At 42.0% G+C, this 21,613-nt stretch overlaps 1 protein-coding gene across 4 annotated transcripts; it reads left to right on the top strand.

Moving 5' to 3' along the window:
• Nucleotides 1–4,383: 4,383 nt before the first annotated feature.
• SH2D1A (SH2 domain containing 1A) lies at nucleotides 4,384–20,243 on the top strand. Of its 4 annotated transcripts, XM_061446102.1 has the most exons (5): nucleotides 4,739–4,891; nucleotides 5,346–5,640; nucleotides 17,194–17,257; nucleotides 19,529–19,664; nucleotides 20,005–20,243. In XM_061446102.1, the coding sequence occupies exons 2-5, from the start codon at nucleotides 5,504–5,506 to the stop codon at nucleotides 20,043–20,045; spliced, it is 378 nt and encodes a 125-aa protein (XP_061302086.1). In that variant the 5' UTR covers nucleotides 4,739–4,891; nucleotides 5,346–5,503; the 3' UTR covers nucleotides 20,046–20,243. The 4 variants fall into 4 exon arrangements, with proteins under 4 accessions (XP_061302085.1, XP_061302083.1, XP_061302086.1 ...); XM_061446101.1 differs by lacking the exons at nucleotides 4,739–4,891; nucleotides 20,005–20,243 and adding an exon at nucleotides 4,384–4,677 and having other exon boundaries at nucleotides 19,529–19,998; XM_061446099.1 differs by lacking the exon at nucleotides 20,005–20,243 and having other exon boundaries at nucleotides 4,732–4,891; nucleotides 19,529–19,998.
• The last annotated feature ends 1,370 nt before the right edge of the window (nucleotides 20,244–21,613 follow it).

Below are 21,613 nucleotides of genomic sequence, written 5' to 3' on the forward strand. Positions count from 1 at the left end.
TTCCCCAGAATCAACCCTGATCGATGGCAGCAAACACCCAATTTCCAGGTGATGAGAGTTTATTTTTTCAAGTTCTGAGCATTGAGCAGAAATTCTCATAGTAGCTAATGTGCCACTTGAGGACTTAATATTCTGAGATAAGGAGATCTTCCCTGGGCTGTATGTTAATTTGAAGGGGGCAAAAGCCTGGATCTGCAATCACCTGCATAAGTGCCCAAATGTTTGAGCAGTTCTGTGCAGTTTTACAGCTTGGTCTTGCTCAAAGTGAATGAAATCTGACTAATGTATGCATCCTGGAGTATAAAGCTAGAATCCTCACCTGCATCCCAACTTTATTTATTATAACCATCTTTCTTTTTTCCCCCACCTTTTTCCCCCAAGCAACATAAATAGAATATCATGACTAACATGGAGGCTGTAAAAATATGTGCAAATCTGTGAACTAGCCAAAACTTTTTTGAATTCTCTCTCTGTATTGATGCTCAGAACCTTACAGCTAATGACACATTTACTAATTGTAGGCTGCTTTTTCTAACCTCTTTCATTTCAGCTCAAAAAGGGATCATGATAATGGTGACTCTGCAGGTACTCTGTAAAATAACCAATTTTTGCTGAATCTCAGCATTATTTTCTTATGTAAAGAGCAAGTGCCTGTCTGCAGATACTATTTTATATAGTTGTTCTGAATATCTTGTTAGATTATACTAAAAATGAACGTGACACGAAACAATGCAAATCATATTTAAAGTTAGCTTTGTTTTAATGTGGCATTTTGCCAGTTAAATAGTTTTTTTAAAAACGTTGCTATAGCTGCTGGTTTTGAAGCTGCTTTTTCAGTGCTTCTGCAGGGATGGCATTTATGATAATACTGCTGTCCCAGCAAAACTACCAGTACAGGTATTTTACTTTTTATCTTGCTTTATAGCCCTTTATACAAGGCCTTCCTACTACAGTTCTGCTGTAGCATTAATTTTATAAAGGTCCTGAAGGTTATTCTTATTTTCAGTCAAATAACAATATCCAAGGATTTTAATGATGCTCTTGCATTTGTGTTATAATAGTCAGAATTATTATAAAATTCAACAGTGTATGAAAATGTCATCACAAGGGATGAATGAAGCAACTCATCTGAAAATGAAAATCAGCCCAAATCTTTGCAGGTGTTCGAAAGCTTAAGGTACTTTCATTTTGTCTCCCCTACCTCCACTTCTCAGGTACTTCTACAAGTTCCGGTGCCTGAAATATCATCATAATTGATTTTTTTTAGACAAAGGAAGTACTCAGAGGTAATTATCTAAACTTGAGTACAGCATTTGGTACAGCGCCATGTGGGAAATTGTTAGTTAAAATGGGAGATTAGTAGTAAGGAAATTGAAAAGTGAATAAGAAAGTAGTAGGAGTTGATGATCAGTACAGTTGAAAGGTAGTAGAGCTTCCCAAGCGTCAGTCTTGGGCCTGATATTGTTTAACATTTCTTATTAATGATGATCCCATAAAAAATAAGCATGTGCTAATGGAATTTACTAGTGACATAAGGGAGGGAGGTACTGTCACTACAGAGAAGAATAAAACTCTCATTTAGGAAGAACTGAATGACCTTGAGGACCAAGACAGGTTAAATTGGATGAAATTCAGAAGGACTGGAGTGCAAGTTCATGCATCTAGGTCTTGTTAACCAGGTTTCTATTATATCTGTGGGCTCATAGGTAAGAAAAGAATAAAGAGGGGAAAGACAGAATGTACAACGCAAGGTGTTTTCATCAGAGTATTGAAACACTGGTAACAGCGTATGAGGCACATGTTAGAAATCAGCCAAGATAGTGCATGCTATTCACAAATGATTCACTTCATTTTTGGTAAGCTGCCAAAAAAGATGATTAAAGGGACCATGGAAAGGGAGAGCTTTAAGTGTGAGAGAGGTTTGGCAAAATGAAGGTTGAGGGAGGCCACTATAAATACCACATGGGCATAAACTCCAGGAAGAGAAACCATCTATTTAAGCTAAAGGACAACAGTGGCACAAGAACAAATGAGTATAAATTGGTCATGAATAAATTTAGGATGGGAATTGGAAGCTGTTTTCCAAGCAGCAGAATAGTGATGTTCGGCATTTGTTTTCCAGTTTGAACAGTGGAAACAACAACAACAAAAAAAACCAAGCTACTTTTAGGATGGAGTATAATGAGTTTCTGAAAGGGATGTATTTGGTTAAGATTGCAGGGAAGTAGACTTCATGACAAAAGAGGTCCATGCAGGCCAGTCTTTTTAAGCCTGTTTTTCATGAGAAAATATTTCAGAGCACTTTTAAGTACTTCCTTTCCTTCATGTATCTTTTAGATAAATTTTTTATAGTACACTGCAGGGACTGCTACCTGGACTGATGTAGGGAAGGCAGGAAACTCTGGTGTCCAGAATATGCTGAATACTCTCCAAACAAAACAAGAGAAGTATTCAGCATCCTACAGGGCAAGGCTTAGGATGCTTAAAAATATCACCATTTTCAGTAGAAGACAATGGGAACTAAGTCCAAACAGGAGCAGCACCCCATTGAGGCTTGATTCTCTATTGTTGCTCATACTCCCCTGAGCCTGCTGCTCTACTTTGTAGTTTGCCTTCTCAGCCCCACTGCGCATAAGCAGCAGTAAGAAATAGGATGTCACACAACACTTCAGATGCGTAAGATTAAAGAGATAAAAACCAGAGCAGTTAGTTGAGTCTGACTGAGTGCCAGCACTGCAAAGGTATAGTGAAGATGGCTTGGGGGAGAAGGGAGAATGGAGGATTTCCCCAGCTTTGGTGGTGTGGTCCAGAGCTGTGCTAGCAGTGCCACAGTTTCTCTCTTCTCAGCCCAGGAAGCACCTTTGTCCTTTGGTTTGGTTTATCCTGCTACATGCCTCAACTCTTGCTTAGTGTGCCTTGTTCCAAAATGCAGTAGTGTATACTCAATGCATAGTCAATGTGGTCATAAAGGGATTTGTATGGAAGACTGCACTTCGGGGGTCAGTAGCTGGAGTTTTACGGGTTCCTTACCCACAAAAGCAAAATTAGGTGTTTACAGCTCTTTTATAGTAGCAGGTACAGCTTCATCAAAATCCTGGGCTGGACTGGTAATGTGGTGACTCCCTTATTAAGAGAGCATCTCATAGTTAAAAGTTTCATGATTTTCTACCTATGCATTAGTTGAAATCCAATGAGTGGGACAATGAGATCCGCAGAATTGAATGATTCTGTTTTTTTTTCTTTTCAGCTAACTACACACATACTTTTTCTGAAATCTACTCCTAATATTGAGAATAGGTGAAGAAATGGGAAAGTTAGATGAAATCCCCAAAGAGTACAGGTAGTTTGGAAAAGGAGAAGAAATAGTAGCAGCTTTACGAGAGAACAATGCTTTGCTTACACCTTGTCACCATACACATTAATCACATTTGCAGTAGGCAGCAGCTCTCCTTTTTTGTGCAAATACTTTAAAAACAGGTTTAAAAAACTGAGCAGGATAGCTGAGTCCCCAGGTTCACATAAATGGGGTAACGAACACCTGCATTACAAGAGATAAAAGCCATAAACATGGTGGTGGAAGCTCTCAGTCCTTCAGCTGAGGTTTTCTGCTGTTTTCTCAGGTGCAAGGCAGGGGGGCAGCCACTTGCTGAGTTCTCTATGCAGGGCAAAAGGTTCACAGTACCTCCAGAAGCTGCAACTTTGCCCTCAGTGACTTTGGTGCAGAGCCCCACGTGCGAACTACTCTGTGGCTCACTGTCAGAAATGCCAATCCTTCAAAAAGAAGAGATAAATCTAGTTGAAAAAAAAAAGATTTTCAAGGAAAAACGATATTAAAGGTCAGAATTGAAAGGCATGGACTGTGAAATGAGCGAAAGAACACATTTTGGTTGATTGAAACTCAAACAGAGAAGTCCTTATTTTTGGTGGTTTTTTTAATTGAATTTTTGTTCCTGAAACTGAAGCAAGTGAAGTTCAGGTTAGATGTAAGGCAGATATAGTGCCTTACCGTCCTCTTTACTGTAAGGCTGGTGAGGCACTGGAAATGATTGCCCAGAGAAGTGGTAAATGCTCCATCGCTGGCAGTGTTCAAGGCCAGGCTGGACAGCGCCTTGGGCAATAGGGTCTAGGGTGAGGTGTCCCTGCCCATGGCAAGGGGGTTTGGAACCAGATGATCTTAAGGTCCTTTCCAACCCAAACCATTCTCTGCTTCTATTAAATGTCTGTATCTACAGAGTTATTTTTTCATCGATCCTTCAACCAGGACACAGTATTCTGTGAGCCCCTGGGTGAGATGATTTCATTCTGCCCTGTCCTACTAGCAAACTCAATTTAAAATGAATCAGTCATAAGTATGGCCTGTACTTATTACCGTATTTTAGTGAGTTATTATTCATGTGCCCAGATGTGAGAACGTGGCTCACTGGGGAGTGCAGTGGCCTCGAGACAGGGATGAATTACTCCCTGAGCTCCCTGCAGCCCATGGGGGCTGGCCTGGTAGCCATGGTTGTGAGGGCAGCACCCCCAGGAAACATGCTCAGTTTTTCCATGGGTGGAAATATCTACAGAGGTATAAAAGCACATTATCAGCTTGTTTGCAAACAGACCCATGTGCAAACACGTGCGTCTGGGAGCTTTCAAGTGACAAGGTTACTGAGGAAATGCCTGTGGCCACAGTAGGTGAGACATGGCTGTCAGACATGTCTCTGGATTTCGGCTGCCCGCTCGTGCACCACACGAAGGCGGCAGCAGCATCGGTGCAGTCAGGAAGGATGTGAGGGGCCTCCTTGCCTGCACTGAGGCTTGTGCCTGCCTCCAAGCAGAACTAATGAGCACCTCTGACATTAACAATGACTGAACACCGCCAAAGCCTATGAAAATAACCACTGGTGAGGTAAATCAGGTGGGGCACTGGAGCAGCTGCCATGGAGCAGGGGCTGTTCTTGGCACCTGAGGTGAGTTGCCTGGTGGGGCACGTACAGCAAGGCCAGATTGTTTCCTCCAGTTTCAAACCCCTGGGGATTATAAAAACAAGAGGTTTAACCCCTGCTTTGCACAGGATTTCGGGGCCCTGTTTCACTATTCTTTGTCTCCCCTTGGGATAACATCAGAGGAGACAAGCACTGACAATGGTGGCACAGTCCTGGCCTCCCTGCCTGACCCTGGGCAGCCATCAACCCCACAGCCATCGTGTACTTCATCATGTCCCAGGGAGCTGCATGGGGTGGGCAGTGAAATGACACCTCTGTGTGCGAGCTGTGATGCCATTGGGACGTTATAGCTTACAAAAAGGGGAAAAGGAAAAAACAACACAAAACAGCTGTGCTTGTTCTTCACTCTTCCCTTAGTGCTGTCTTACCTTGTGCAGAGGCTTCAGAGGTGTGAACACATCCTGTTTACATCTGCCACTCAGATGGAGATGCTGAGGGGAGCACACGGCTGAGGGAGCAGTAAGAGGCAACGCCGCGCATGGGAAGAGTCACTCGCAGTGCGTGACGGCCACAGCATGGATGCGCTGCCCATCTACCATGGTGGCATCACCCGTGAGGCTGGGGAAAAGCTGCTGCTGGCAGCGGGTACTGATGGCAGCTACCTGCTGCGGGACAGCGAGAGCATCCCAGGAGTTTACTGCCTCTGTGTGCTGTGAGTGCTGGGGTGCTGCTTGGGAGTGCGGGGCAGCCGAGGGTAATGGGGCTGGGAGCAGGGTGCTGGGATAGGCTGGTCAGGGGATAGCTGATTTCCAACCTTTGTGTCCACAGTATGGGGTCTTCCCATGTAATGGTGACAAAATACATTGTAATATTACTATTTGCAGACATGTGTGGGATTCTTGGCTCCTTCACCTTGACTTAAGGTGAAGGGATGTAGAAGGGGTTTGGAGTCCTCTACAGAGCAAAGAGGAGCAGGTTTTGCCATGCAGAGCCTATGCTTCCTATGGGCATAAAAAAAGAAAGCAGGCCTGGAACACACCGGAAAGGCGAGTGAGGGGTCATGGAGAAGAGCTAGGCAACTTCACTGAGATTGGTGTGTGCTGCCTCTTTGTGCTGGTGTGTGCTGCCTCTTGCTTTCTGCCCTCAACTTCTGCTTCTCTAATGTGCTCATGGATGTGCTTAGCCACATCCCTAGTGTCCCCTGCCATTGGGAAGGGTAGCATGGACTGCTGTCATCCAGAATGTGCCTTTTGGGATGCTGTCAGTCAGGCTGTGTGTCCCAGGAGCTGTCAGGCTTGAAGTAAGCTGCTGTAAAATACATGAAATACTGATGGGTAACAAACTAAGTGGAAATGTTTCATCAAATAGGGTGAAAGGAGAAAGATCTGATGGGATGGTCTGTCAGAGGGTAGAGAGGATTCCCTGAGAGAACTGAGGGACTTCATAGTCATAGGACCTCATTCTAATGAGGCAATTTAATTACTCTACTTCTGGCAATAGCAGAAGTCTAGTAAGTCCTGAGAGATAATGCTTTCTAATGATTACAATTGCCTCAAAAGAACAAAGATGTGTCTACCACAGCTAAAGAGACACTTCAGTAGGAGAAGGAATAAAAGAGAAAACCATTTTAGAACCAGCATGAAATTAGCTAACAGAGTGCACTCAGGTACCTGGCAAAAGCACAGAAAACTCCTGAGTCAGATTTTCTCCAAAAGTCTTGAATATGTTTCCAACAGTATGTAATTAAGCCCTGGGTGATCGTTATTATTCACCTATTATAGACCAATAAGTGGAGGCATGCAAGAAGGTCACAGGCAACCCAGCAATATCCAACCTTCTTTTTGGGAAGATTTTTGTGGCAGAAGATGTATTTTTTTCTCCCTGAACTCAGGATAACCAAGGTAGGCACTACTGCTAACAAATACCTTAACAGCTAGCTGAAAAATGGGAAATAAGAAGCAGCTTGAGCATCTTGAAGATGGACTAGACATAGCAAGAGGTAGGGAGTGCTATGATTCCTACGATGGGAATAGGCAATAAAAGCAGAATCTCTTTTAAATAACCATCAGAGGAAATGGCGATATATTAACACTCAGAAGTCATTCAGTGCAGGTGAAAGACTAAGGCGTTAGAGACGGGGTCAGGCAGAATGTTACAATGCTGAATAAAATAGAGAATCCTAAAATCACTCCATCATTGGTCTAAATCAGGGTGTAGATATGTAACAAGGTCTTTCATCTGCACACGATCAGTTGGGACTTTTTGCTGTATTAGCGGTAATTTAGGTCTTTTGGAAGAAATTTTATGAATGAAATATATAAAATGAAAAAAAAAAAGAACAGAAAGGAGTGCTAATTATGAAGCTCTGCAGTCTTTGGAAGAAAAGACACTCCAGTGAGAAACATAACCCTACTTAATTGTTTCTGGAAATTACGTGCCATTCATGTCTTCATGTTATGTTGTGTTCAAACATATATATGATAAGCAAAAGGGTAAAAGCAAAAAATATTACTGGTGAATGTTATGCAGACTTCTTATAGAACATGTATCCTCAATAAAGCTTTTATAAGGGAAAGTTTCAATAACATCTTGGATAAATCCAGGCAAAAAATCAAATAAAAAATGCTATGATGACTATGATCTGATATAGACAGAAAGGTGCCTGAAAATGCTACAGCTAACCCTTGGTTCTAATGCTTCTTAATATTTCAATTCAGAGAATTGTGTAAGAAATAGAAGATATGGTAAAAAGCATATCACACAATAACTGTGGAGACGGTTATCGTAAAGATACCAGGAAATCGTCTCACATTGAAGATAGCAATGGCAATTGAAAGAAATGTAGTCCATAAACTAGAGAAGTGCTTTGGCAGGCAAAAATTTGCCAAAGCAGGGAGGACTCTAGTGGGAGCAAGTAGGGAAGGCACGACAGATGTAGATAAGTATTCAATGGAGGATGCTAAACCGAGCTTTAGCAAAATAAAGCAATGGACCCAACCCTCCAAATTCCATTCTGGACATCCTGCACTGAGATTAAACAGGTGGCAACCGTGTATGTGCATGAGAGCTTTGGTGAAAACTGGCAAACATGCTGTTGCTGTATTCACTGCTAAAAAAAAAAAAGGAAAGAAGAAAAGTAAAAGAGAAGGTATTTCTCTGCTGTTTTATATTTCCATCTAAGCAAATAATGGGATTATTAGGAACAAAAAAGTTATTCAGAAATTTAAATTTCAGTTCAGAATCCATGCTGAAGATCACTCTAGTAATACCCAGATATATCAAGATCAGGCAAAACATGTATATACTGGAGGCAAAGCTGTTCAGTCATTAGATATATTGCAGTATGTACCAAGGCTAAACAAAATATTTTACATCTTTCTAATGACAATTTCTTCTTAAGGATCTTTTTTTTTCCACAATGGGGGAAAAAGGGAGTTGTCAAAATCAAAAGGCACATTTCTGATGAAAAGAAAAAAAGTCATTTAACAAATATTTGGATGTCAATACTGTCATCAGCTTGAAATCATGTAGGTGGCCACTCTGCACTTCCAGGTCCAGGTACAGTAACTGGAAAATCCTATGACTGCCACTGCATTGCTTAGGCTCAAACAACACCTTTGTTTTCTGAACAAACAACTGCATAAATCTGTAATGCCACCACTTCCATAACACCTTTCCCCCCTGGGCACCCCTACAAATCCTCAACGTATTTTGGAAGTCTTTGAGCCTCCTAAGGCACATAAGAAGGGCACCAGTGTTCACGATCAGGCTCATTCACCTTTTGCGTTTCCAATTAAAAAGCAGAGCCCTGACCTTTAAAAAGGAGACGAGTCAAAGACTTCATGAATCCCTTGTGACTGATTTTACAGGGCAAGCATAAAAGAGACAGGTAGTAACATAAAACCTGACCTACAAAGATGGGTAACTGCGGCAGGCAGGACCTTGTTGTTGGAGCATTTGGCTAGAAAACTGCTTCTCTCTTCTTTGTTTCTCCTGAAGTGTTGCTTTATCTTTGAATGTTGCTTTCTGCTGTCCCAAGTTACAGTGTGCCATGGCATGTCTGCAAGCCTTCAAAGAACAGCTTTTTTTTGGTGTGGCTGTGGCAACGCACTAAGAACCCACTTTTATAAATATAGAAGACCACAATTAAACTCTGCATAGAAGAATGGAAAGGTTTTGGTTTGCAACCAAACACCAGATTGTCCCTTGGGGGTCTTACAGAGGTGGTGCCTGCAGTCTTTGTTGAAGTTTTTTAATACCAAATTCTCCCAAGATCTTCACTGTATGAAGATTATTAATTTATCGATGTACTTTAAGGATGTTGTTCATCACATTTTGAGTGTGTCAACAGAGGAGCGTAATATTTTTCTGGAAATTCTTTAGTGTTGCATTGAAAAGCAAGAAGAATTTTGCTGTTCTTGGTAACTGGGCCAGAAGAAAATGCATGTGCATTAAAACATATACATGTATTCCCTGTAAACATGGTAAAGAGTACATGCAGTACACCAGGGTTTTAGTATCAAAACCTGATTGTTCCAGGGAGCTTTCTTTACTGCTCTGGTTCCCTCTTGGCTCAATACCCCATTTGATGCTTTTAGAACTCTCAGAAACCCTCTGTGCACACCACTCCTAATGTCAATGGGGGACACAGGCCACAGTAATGGTGGGTAGTTTGAGAAGCAGCCTCTTAATCTGCGCCTGGAAAATGCATAAATAAAATGTCTGAGAGTGCCAAAAGCACCACTTTCCTTTACAGATGTATGAACACACATGCAGAAACAAGCAGCTCATTCCTGAACTGGCAAAGATAAAGCATTCGTAATTTGGGTCTTAAAATTAATATGCTTGAAAATACTTGGTATGTTAGTAGTTGCTTCAGAACTTTAAGTAAGCTAAAGATGACACACTTGTCAAACTGTATGTTTTGATTATTTGTTTCTAACCAGCTGTTCATGTACTGTGCTGCATTCAATTTGTGGAGAATAATTGAAAGCTGAAATAGAAATCTGTTTAGAGCTCTTGAAGCAGCAGCAATGGCAACAGGGATGGCTGCAGTCCTATCAGATTTTATGCGTGCTATTTTTTCTGTCACCATAACCACAGCACACAAGTTCACGCAACGTGCTGAACCTTTCTGATGCATCAGATATATCAGCTGTATAGTCAAGGTGTGATACAGGATCATGAGCCAGCTTCAGCTTAGCATTTCTTTTGTTGCCTATGTAATATTTTTGATAGAAGTGGCAGAATAATTACGTTTATTATAACACTGCACATAATCATCATTTAAAATGTAATTTGGAACAAAAGCTTCTCTCTGAGGAGGAAGCCCTCAATTCACGGTTGCCATTGTAAATATCACACACTATTTTCAGCTTTGAAAAAAGTTTTCTACAGCACAGTGACATATTCTCCTGAGGTGAGTATTTTAGCTCCCTGCTAATCAGTGAGCTTTGTCTTTGCTGAGAATAACTTGGCTAATGGTCTTCGGATATTCCAATGGCTTTTCTTGGAAAGATTTTAGAAAGGCAGACAGCCTGAATGGTGGATAAGTGCTACACCAATGAATCTGTACATGACAGAATGGGTACAATCATTAGGTAGCAGTACCTATATAAACTCTACCCCCATTTTGTAAGCTTGAGTTTTGAGGGTTTAGTTGAAGCAACAATTTCTGGTTCAGGGATTTTTATAGTTAGATTGTGCCTACCTGCTCTGAAAGAAACAGGAAAAGTTTCATAGAAATACTGAAGAGTAACCTTTACAGGGCTATTGTTAGTGTATTGCAGTTCTTGTGAGTTTTGCCTAAAGTGATGAAAGAGATTTCACCACATAACCCTATTTCATGAGTTTTTGCTTTTGTGAGATACTATTTTGGAAGTAATTCATGAAGCTTAGTTACTAGCCCGCCATAAAGTAAGTTTCTTCTATTTAACATCTTAGATTTAAATAAATTCTCATTTTATTTCCAAATTTGAAGAAATTCCTTTTTGAGGTATTGCTTTTGGCTGGCATCACTTTGTACCAGACCAACATAAACCCTGCTCAGAAAGGCTACTCTCTTGCTCTTTATGTAAATCAGTGGCATTTCTACTGAGGGTTTGGAGTGTTCAACTAGTGACAATCTTCCACAGAAATCTGTGCATAAATTCAGAGACATTTCACAAGCTTTGACTTGCACTTTCAAGCTTTTGTTGATTTCAGAAGAGAAAATCAAGATGATAGTGCATTTGTTTCATAATGCCACAGCATTACAGCAAGCTAATGTTACTGATTCAGTTTCACGGGTAATTTTTTGCCACAAGTGTTGGTAGGGGAATCAGTGATAGAAGTGTAAACTCAAGTGGGTGTGTATAGAGCACTGCTGTGAGTTAAGCTACAGTAACTCGAGCTTTTAAGATGATATAAACACTGATATAAAATATTTTATTCACTCTTGCTGACATAGAGCTTGTAGATTGCACATCACCTCCATGTGAGTGCTATTTCTTCAGCATGGGTTAGCTGATGGGTGGTAATTGCTAAGTTGCTGTACCTTGATTGTATGTCTGAGACCTAAATAAAGCAGGAACCAGGTTGCTTGTCAACCAGAAAATGTAAATTCCGGGACAGAGTGGGGAGATGTAAGCTTAAATAGGATTTTCTCCTACATTAAGTAACAGGACTTTTTGGCCTTTCCATGATTAACAAACCAAGCAGAAAGATAACAATTAAAAAGGAAAAAAGAAGAAAAAGAAAGAAGTTGAAGTGAATGGTTGGATTGACTTTTGCATCATGTTGGCAGCTGTCAACCTGCATGGGGGGAGGCCATGAAGCTCAGGGGTACCCTGGGCAGGGGAGACCTTGATGAACATACATGTGGGATGTGCAGGCTCTCAGGTACTGCTGTGGATTCATTCCCCTGACCTCATAAGTTCTGGTTCTTTGGTAGCCGTCTCCCACCTCTGTAGCCTTTTTGGTGCCCATGCCAGGGTTGACCACTGGGATGCTGCTTGAGGTTGGTTCTTCAGACCATTCAGGAGCTGATCTGCAACCTACATCAAACACCTCTGGATAAGACAGAAGCAGCTGCAACTTGACCTCTCACTATGGTATGTGCTGTGTGCCAGTGAGCCCTACTCTGGAAGTAACCCAGGACCTCTCCTATTGGACTCATCTCCATAGTGTCAAGTGGTTTCTAAGCATTATCTCAGTTTGTGAGATGAAAAGTTTAACTCTGTTTCAGAGAAACTGTGACACAGGAAGCTCACTCTGCAGTATCTGTTGGGTTCCCAATGTGAGGGGAATAGGTATGGGTTTTGAGACTACCCTGTGTCATTCTGTACAACCTGCAGACTTTGCTTGTATTGCTTTGCACTGCATGGCTGTTTCCTATTTTCATACTTTCTGTTTCCAAACCACCTATCTTCTATTCCTGGATTTTTCACTGCTCCAGCATTTTGTGCTGCTCCCAGTTCAAGCCCCTTCATGCTTCAGCTTTGTATATCTCTTTCCTTACTCATGTAGTCTTACTTTCTCCCAGGGTTCAATTTTCCTTGGCCAGCTTGCATAGACACAGGTCCCCTTTTCTTTCCTTCCACACCCACTCCACCCAGTCCCAATCTTCCTTTCCAAGATGCCAGATACAAGTGCATGGAAAAAGCATTGTTTTGTCTAACATGTCCCTTTTTCTGGTACTTCTGCATTCTCCATCCCTAAATAAGGTTGAGGCAAACACCTAAGAAACAAAAAATCAGCCTGAAAGGCTGAAATGTGGCAAAGTCTTAGGAGACTGGGAGTGGGCAGAATATAATACTCGGGACCACTGTTTGTAGGCCACACCACTGTCTGATTCTTAAGCAATATTGTAAACTGAAATTCCAAAATAAGGTCAGGATGCAAATTTACCAGGTAAGAAAAGCTGTGTAAAGACATCAGAAGAGAAAGTTATGCAAAGAGGAAGAAATTAATGTTGTTTATTGCTGACACGGCTTTCTCCTGTCTCTCTAGACTTTCTCCCTTTATATTTGTTCCATTCTGGACCCAGGAATGAATACAAATTAGTTTAATAAAATTTCCCAACTGAGATACAAAACATTTGGAAATGATTTTAAAATATACCATGCAGCTGAAATGTCATGGTTAATTTTAATCTGCAGCATGCTGTTAATATCCTCTGGCTATTTCAATGGTGCAGAAGATTGTAATTACTCACCTGTTAAAGCAAATGGAGCTTTAACAAATCTGATCACAGCTGAAAAGGAGGAGTGGAGAAGACAGGTAGACAGATGCTGTCTCAGTATGTCATCTGTGAATGATTTCTTTGTAGCTCGTTGAGAGGAATTGGGTAGCTATAAAGAAAAAAGCCTATATTATGAAGTGGACTGTTTCCTGTAATAGCAACTTTTTCTAGATTCCCCTTTGACAAAGTTTTCCCAGCATTGCAACAGAGACAGTGCTAGTGCAGTTCCCAGCTGGTGTAATACATCCTTTGTTACAGAGATGAGAAAGTAAGTGGGATGACATAAAAATATAATCAGTGGTGAGCAAAGTGTAAATAAGTGCTATCCAATATTTTCCTTACAGCATTGGCTGTTTTCTGCTTCCTCTCATCACCATTTTGGCATTTTTTGCCTTTGATCAAAAATTTATAGGGCCTCATTCATCAAGCTGTTAATTTACTATTGCTTCTGTCCCTTGAGTTTCACTGGCATCAAAGAGCAGTGAGTGAGGCTTGTGGCTGTCCTTGGCCTGATGAGGGGATGGGGGAGCCCTTCATTGGGTCTTTGCCTGGGTGTCAAGAGGTGGTCCTTCTACAGGTTATGCTGGTATGCCAGTGTCACCGTAAAAGTGCTGTTTGAAACCTTTCTCTCAGTGACATGTCTCCATCTCCTGTTGATTTTGTCCATCAGAGTCACTGAGAGATAAACTTGTCCTGCATCTCAACGGTAATGGCTTCAAAGTATAAGCTGTGTGAGAGGCCCTAAGGGACAAGCAGCATGTCCAGGCCACAGAGGGTTTGTGTTTTGACTTTAGCTACGTGGCCACACCACATGTAGGAACATTATGTCACACTAGGAGCCTGTTTTCTCCCCTGACCTGAGTAAAATGCAGAAACCTGAGCTGTCCCTTCATGCTGGCTGGGGAATTTCTTATCTCCTGAGACCTAAAGTCCAGTTAAATGCACTTTTCCACCTGCTTTTGTCCGGTGATAAGTTTTGCTCTTTGGAAGGAAATGTTCTATATGATTTCAATTTTAATTTTTGCACTTAAGTTTTGTTTTAAGAAAACCACCTTGATCTTCCTTCAGTCCACACTGATCTCATGCTGAGTAGTTTAAATCATAAAATCATAAAACCTTTCTCACGGGAGAATGTAGCTCATCAAAATCCTGTCACTCGCACTTGGAAGGTAAAAAAGTACTTTGAAGTGGTAATGAAGTAAGTTCCTGCTGCTTAACAGAAAGTTTTGATAAGATCATGTTCACTGGGTGAGTACTTATCAGAAGAGCTGCAATTCATTTAGTGGAAAAAAGGATCCCAGTGGAAAGTATTTAGATTGGAAGATCTAGCTGTTGAGCTTCTTAGCAAAATGCATCCTCCTCCCTTCTTCTGCATGTCCTTTAAAGAAGCAGGTCTGGTGGTCCTGGGCCATCTCCCATCTACAGTGACTGTGTTTACTGAGAGCTTCTGAACTAACAACTGAAGATAATGTTGTGGTTTTCAACATAAGCACAGCGAAGCCCTTCAGGCCTTTCAGTCTTTCCTCCTCTGGAACAAAAATGTGCATTTGCCAGGTGAGTGGTGAGCTCTCACTTGTTCTCTCACATGGCTGTGCTAGTTAATGTCATACTCCTCCCATTCTCCACGCTGTATCCATGTTCCCCAATTCTTGTTCCTTTTTCTGTATCTCCTGGGTTTTTAATGTGATCTATCCTTTCTGCTTTCTCTGGGCTTGGTTGAAATATTTTGCAGTGGGATTTTTAATAGAATGCAGGGTAGGTGCCCATCTTGTACCCCACCTTGCTTTGGCCCTCAAGATTACTCTATCTGACCTCTATTTTTCAATTTATCCAGCTTAGTAAACTCTACTGGCAAAGTGCTGAAAGCCATCAGGCTTTTCAGAGTCAGGGCAGCACCCCAGTCCCTCAACCACTTCAAGTCATGCAATCTTTTAAGTAGACAGAATGATGAAAGAAATGACAGATGGTAGTAGCTTTCCAGATAACTGAGCCATTTGTGGAAAAATTAGATTTTAAAGAGATTGAAGCAGTTGGAATGCTTTGGGACAATCAAGAACAAACATGGGTAAGATGCACAGTGTATTATTAAAAACAGGAGGAAAGAGAATGAATTTTAGATTTTTACAGAGTGATTCTGTTGGGTTTGAGGCTTGACAAAAATCCACTGTGGGGATGGTCAAGTACTCACCTCAAAGAGAGGGGACACTATGGGCTGTAAAATGTTTCTTTCAGTAACCATATATTGGCTGGCATGGTACATACACACATGCAGAAAAGCCCTATGTGATTTCTAAAGAGAAAAGATTAGTGTGAATATCAGCCACTCGTGAAAAGCTGACAATACAGGCAGAGCTCTTGGAGGTTTTGAGAAAGGATGTGATAGTATGAGATTGACTAAGGCCCCTAATGGGAGACATTGGATTCCCTGAACATGGACATATCTAGTAGCTTAGAGGGATGAGCTTTCAAGCAACTGGGCTTGAACAGTGTCCTCAAACACCAGTGATGGTTGTACCATGGTACGGACAGGAGAACAGCATTGTCCTTCTACGTCCTTTCCCCTCCTGCAGCCACAACAGGTTGTTCACATCTTGTCCCAAGGGTCCTGACAGACTGCAGCAGTTGAATTGCTGAGGGAAGAAGTGGGGTAGCAGCATCTGTTTTCCTCTGTAGGTTTTCATGCAGTGAGCATGGCTGGCCACTTTTCATGTCCATCTGGTGCCAGGTGGAAAGTTGTGTCTCTGGGGACAAAGCTCCCTTGGTTAACATGAAGAGGTGGACGAAGTCGTGGGATTAGGGGTCTGTGTCAGGTGTATTTCCGTACATAGGAGGAGGGCAGTGCCTCAGGGAGTTCAACCCTGCAGCAGCTCTGACAGGAGGGAGCGACCCTGTGTCTTCTGCCTCTGTATTTAATCACAGTGGGAGTCAAGTGCTGGGGGAGAGCTCACAAATCACACCAGGCAGTTTTGTTGTGGGGTTGTAGCAGTATGACAACTGTTAACAACTTCCTGCTTGGGTAAATTATATCAGACATTGCTTCGCAAAGGTTGCTGTAATGAGTTTTCAACAAGAATTTATCCCGGAACCATGACACTGAGCATAAGTAATTGCAATCATACGCTACCTGTGTCATTGATGGTTTCTGCTATTCTGTAGTAACTACTATAATACCCTGTGTAATTGGAAAGAAATACAGTATTTTTCTGCTTTCTTAAGAACAAGAATTGTTACTGGAATAGAGAATGGTCCCTAAAATCCTGCTGTGTATTTATGTAAATCTATGTAATATGAAATACAAACTTTCTTACGTGATACCATCTAAACTAATGTTGTACTCATGGAACTAGTATTGATTGTCTCTGCTTTTGAGGTATATTTTTCGATACCAGTATAATAATCTACCATGTAAATCATTCACTGTGTTGGGTTCATAAGAGAAGCAAGACTGAGTCTGGACACAAGTATATCCTGTGTTATTCTTGAAAGACTCAGATTTAGAAAGAAGGAAGATTTCATACTCCTGTAAGTCTCTTTTGTCGGTTTTTGAGGATTAGAAATATACGGGCAAGGCAAAGTAATTTTCCTCGCTTGTGTGGGTCTAGCTTTCCAAATAAATTACATTCATGCTATTGCTTCTGGGAACATCTGCATTTAAATGAATCACAAGACAGTAATACTATCTTTCAATAATCCACCTTCTCTTTTTTCCAAGGAAAGTATGTCTGGTGTGTGTCAGTAAAAGGAGGTCAGTGAAAAATAAAATAAAATGCTGAGGCAGGAATGAAAGCAGCATCACTTAACTTGGACTACCTGGATATTGCTAAACTAGGTCTGAGTCAGACCAGTTCCTCTCATCCTGAAAGAACCCAGTAGCTTCTGACCTGTGTCTCAGGTTTTTTTATCTACCTAGAGCCTTTATGGGTGAATTTATTTTTAAGGAGCAGTTAGCAGATGAACTGGCTCCAATATAACAGAGTGTGCCTCTCGTGAACCCTGACAGTAGAAATGAATAATAAATACCTGTTGATTTTTTTCCTTCCACAGGCATCAAGGTTATGTTTATACCTACAGACTGTCCAAGACAGAAACTGGGTCCTGGTGTGCTGAGGTGTGTACTTCTCCTTTCTCTTCTGAAAATTTCTACTTCCTGTTTGATGTTTGTATTGATTAAATGAAATATGTTAAAATTATTCATGTTTCTGCGTAATCGATTTTGAGTGTGCCCATCAGTAAGATGTCTTGGTGCCATGTCTGACAGTCTTGAACTCGTAAATTAATTCCCTGTTACATTTCAGCTGTTGCATAATGCAATAGTGCATTATTTTGCATCATTTTAAGTGACAAAAATATTGTGATTTTATCATTTGACAGGTACAATCTGGTTCCTACAATCCCACACATCATCAATATCAGAATATTTGAGGAAATTATTTTCAATCTATGGTGTTTTAAAGTTAATTTATCTCCAAATTAATTCATAATTGGTGCAAAACATACATAGGGTAGCTGAAACTTGCTACAAAATGCATTTTCACCCATCTGATAAGAAACTGGTAATTCAAGTGTAGAATTAACATTACTTGCAATACAGACAAGTATTTGTGTTGAAGGAATCGGATGCTAACCTGTGTTTCTTTTATGAAGGTCTTGTTGGTTGGATGTACTCTGTGTATTAATTCATACTTAAATTGCACATTAATGAACACTGATTGCAAACATTAAATAACTTCTAGACAGGCCTAATTCCTTGGCCGTTATTACAGTAGGAGTGGTCTGGAATACAAAACTAATTCCTGGGGTTACTCAGAAGCAGACTGGGGAGTAAAAGTGACTCACATTACTGAGGAGCAAATAATTATCTGCGTCACCCCTGGGAGTGGTACCCAGGGAGAATTTGCTCCTTCGTTCCTGTAAGGCAGGAATGGGAGGATGCTGTAGATTTGTACGGTCCAAGTGGGAGGTTTCTTGGGACAGGCTGGGGGTGGTAGTGCACCCAATGTGCCAGGGTGAGCACTGGTGTCTCAGGAAGGATGCTGGGATCCCCAGGGACCTGTGGAGGATATCTCCCTGAGCAAGGATGCAGCCTGCTTTGACCCCAGGTAATGTCAGGATCTGCAGTCTGGTGTTACAGAGGCCTGCTACAACTCCTCCCCCATGACCTCCACTGGTTTCCTATGTGTGGGTCTTGGGTTTCCCCTCACTGTATTTTAGGCAAACTTTGTGTTTTACAGCGTAGGTGTCCTGAAAGACCAGGACTCCCAGTACATCTCTCAATACATCCCTCTGCAAGGATAGCTACAGATTTGTGATACCAACCCTTCCATTAAGCAAACAGGAACCTTTAAGTAAATGTTGCTAAGAACATGCTGGCCTCAGCTGTTAGAAACAGCAGCCTAAATCCAACTTATCCCCCCACCCAGCCAAACCAGGCTGCAGCTGCAGCTGATGCTTTCCTGTCTCTGCTTCCTTCCTGGGGCTGGTTAGTCTCTGACAAGCTCGGGTCACACCCATCTTTCAAGGAGGAGGCAGGGAAATTAAACAGCACTGGTAAAATCCCAGCCAGTGTGAAGCTTCCAGCTAGTGCCAGGGAGGCAGCATTTACCCCGCTACACTGATGAGAGCGAGCAGGGTCCCTTGGCTGGGACTATGCCAGCAGGACCTATACTTGTCCTCCCATGACTTTGGTAGGGAGGAGAACGCCCTGAAGGATTTAGCAGAAACATTGGATCTTTTATTAAAAGCAGGCACAGTTTCATTTCACAGTGTTTGAAGGGATGCTAATATAGAAAGACAGAAAAACTCCCACTTCCAATAAATAGGTAACATTTTGCTGCTGCCTTTGTAAAGAGGTAGACAGAACACTCAATGAACACATAGAGCAGTACTAAATGCTCAGAGAAAGTCTCATAAAAAGATTGTGTCCATGCCTGAATTGAGTGGCATGAGGACTCCTGCTACCCAGTAAATGCCAGGTAGCTCTCTAGATTGTCTTATTTATTTCCAGGCTGGAAGTATCTTACTGATAAACCCAAGGCTGGAGGTTAAATCACTGGCTGCAATAAGTCACGGTCAGAAATAGCAGACGATCATTTGGGAATTTGCCTAATAAGCATGGCAGGCTCTGGGTTTCTCTTGCAGTGATTAAGAAATTGTCCCTTTTCCAACCTTACATGACCACACAGCTGGAAACTGCTCTTAGTGCAGGGAGGGGAAGAAGGCTCATTGATTCAGCTTAGGTTGGCACATCAGGAGGTCTAAGTAGAAGGGCTGACTCCTTCCCTGTGGGGTGTGTGTGCTTTTCTGGGGACAAGCCTTCCATGCCTGGCATAGAGCTCAGCATCCAGCATCTTCTCTCACCTCTCACCCTTTGACTTTACAGACAGCACCCGGCGTCCACCAGAGGCACTTTCGGAAAGTGCATAACCTCATTTCGGCCTTCCAGAAACCTGACCAAGGCATCATAACGCCTCTGCAGCACCCCGTCGTCAACCACGTGAAAGCCAAATACCTTCCTGGTACTCATGGGGCGAAGGGAGATTTGGCCTTGGCTGAGCAGAGCCCTACATGGCGGTGGGGATGGAGGTCTTAGATTTTGCAACTTTGACCCGGGCTAGCCAGCATTGACAGAAATATGTCATAACTTTGCTACCACGTGATTGAAGTGCTGGCACCCAGGTGCTCATTAGGGATAGGGCCTGTCAGTGCAATGAGAAAATGGATTTTGAATATGTATTCCTGAGTGCTATACTGGCGGTAGATACCTTCCCTCCCCACATCCCTCCCTCTTGTAGGTACGAACCTCCTGATTTTTGTGCGGTGTTCATCCTTTCATATTTTTGTGGTTATTTTTCTTAGGGAGAAATGAAGGCCGTGACTTCCACCCGCAGCCATCATGAAGATGTTTCCCCAAGTGTGACATAACCATATCTTCTGGTATCTCCTCTCATCCATGCTCTAGAACAGAACTATTCACTGATAGTTAAAACAACTCCATGAGTTTTCTTGTAACATTTGCAGAAATGTGTATTTTGTAGAATTTTTAACTCAAAATTCAGAAGCTTTAGGTTTCCGAATGTTTTGACTTCAGGGGATTTTCTTTTAATCCCCCCCCCCCCCCCCCTCCCCCAAGCAGAAGACAAAAAATATCAACTACTAAATAGTGTAATGTCTTCTTTTATCTTTGTGCACTCAAGTATAAAATATTTTTCACTTCAGTATTAGTTCCTGATTAATAGTTAGTTACTAATTTTACGTTACTTCACTTTGGACTCTGCTTTGCTTTGTTCTGGTCATTTATGCAGAGCTGAGCAAATCAAGCCCTCTTCTTTCTTTAGCCTTAGCAAAATTGCTTACATTAAAGCCTTGGGTGGGCTGTGTGTCTGTCAGTTCCTACAGGTATTCCACAGGTGGCCCCATGAGGAGCCCTGCTAACTGATCTCCCATCACGTCAGGTGCTCTGCTCTGTAATGCATCAGAACTGGCTACCACTGCACAGATGTACAAAGTTTGTAGTCTGCACAAGCAATCAAAAGCTTAAGCACTGAGTAGCTGAGACCAGCTAGTGATGTGGAGAGCATTGTTTCTGCTTTCAGATGTTCTGTGTAGTTGAAACAAACCACCCCTGCATACAATTTAACAAAATAAATTATTTTTTCGTGACAGTTTCTCTACTTTTCCTTACTTATCCCTGTGTCTTTCCAGCTGCTGCTGGAGGAGAGGTTTGGATCTACAGGACTCGTCAGCTGTGCAGGCTTAGTAAGTGGCTACCAGGGAATTTGGAGTACGTGCCTCTTACTCTCGGGTTTAACAAGCATTATGGTACCATCCTGTTTGAACTGCCAGACACTAGAAAACCCTTTTGAACAGACTGGATGTCCTACAGCCCTCTTGTTTCAGGAAACAGTGCTGTGTCTGCACTGTGGTTAAAGGGTGGTAGGCATGGCTTGGCGGCACAGTGGGAGGCACTGGGGTTGATGGGGCTGGTGGTGGTTCCTGAGGCAGCACCTGCCTCTCTCCAATAGTATTTTTATCCCCATATAAGATACTTCCATGGGGATGCCTCCTTCACCAGTGTGTTAAAAAAACTAATTGTTGGTATCCTGGATCCTGTCTTGTTTTCACCTCGCTAAAAGCAAGATGGACATGAAGAGTGACAGAGCGTAATGGGCTGCAAGTGCGGGGTTCAGCAAGCTTAGGCTGGTTAGGCTGCTCCAAGCAGTGTTTGCTAAGGCTGAAAGGTTTACCTTTTCTTTCTTTCCCTGTAAGTGGCTCTGTGTGTGTGTGTGTGTGTGTGTAAGAAAGAGACAGTGCAAGCAACAAAACATTTTCTGTGAAGCACAGCAAGTTCCATGTAAACAAGCAATGGGAACAAATGCAGTAAAAAAAACCCAGCCCCATTGTAACAGGGACTGGAAGGCAATACTCTTGAAAATTTGAGACAATTTCAGCTCATTGCTCAGTTTCT

Source organism: Pezoporus flaviventris, unplaced genomic scaffold (genome assembly GCF_033815535.1).
Source record: "Pezoporus flaviventris isolate CSIRO_AGI_PZ_B2104156 unplaced genomic scaffold, CSIRO_AGI_Pfla_v1 ptg000005l, whole genome shotgun sequence".
Taxonomy (NCBI): domain Eukaryota; kingdom Metazoa; phylum Chordata; class Aves; order Psittaciformes; family Psittacidae; genus Pezoporus; species Pezoporus flaviventris.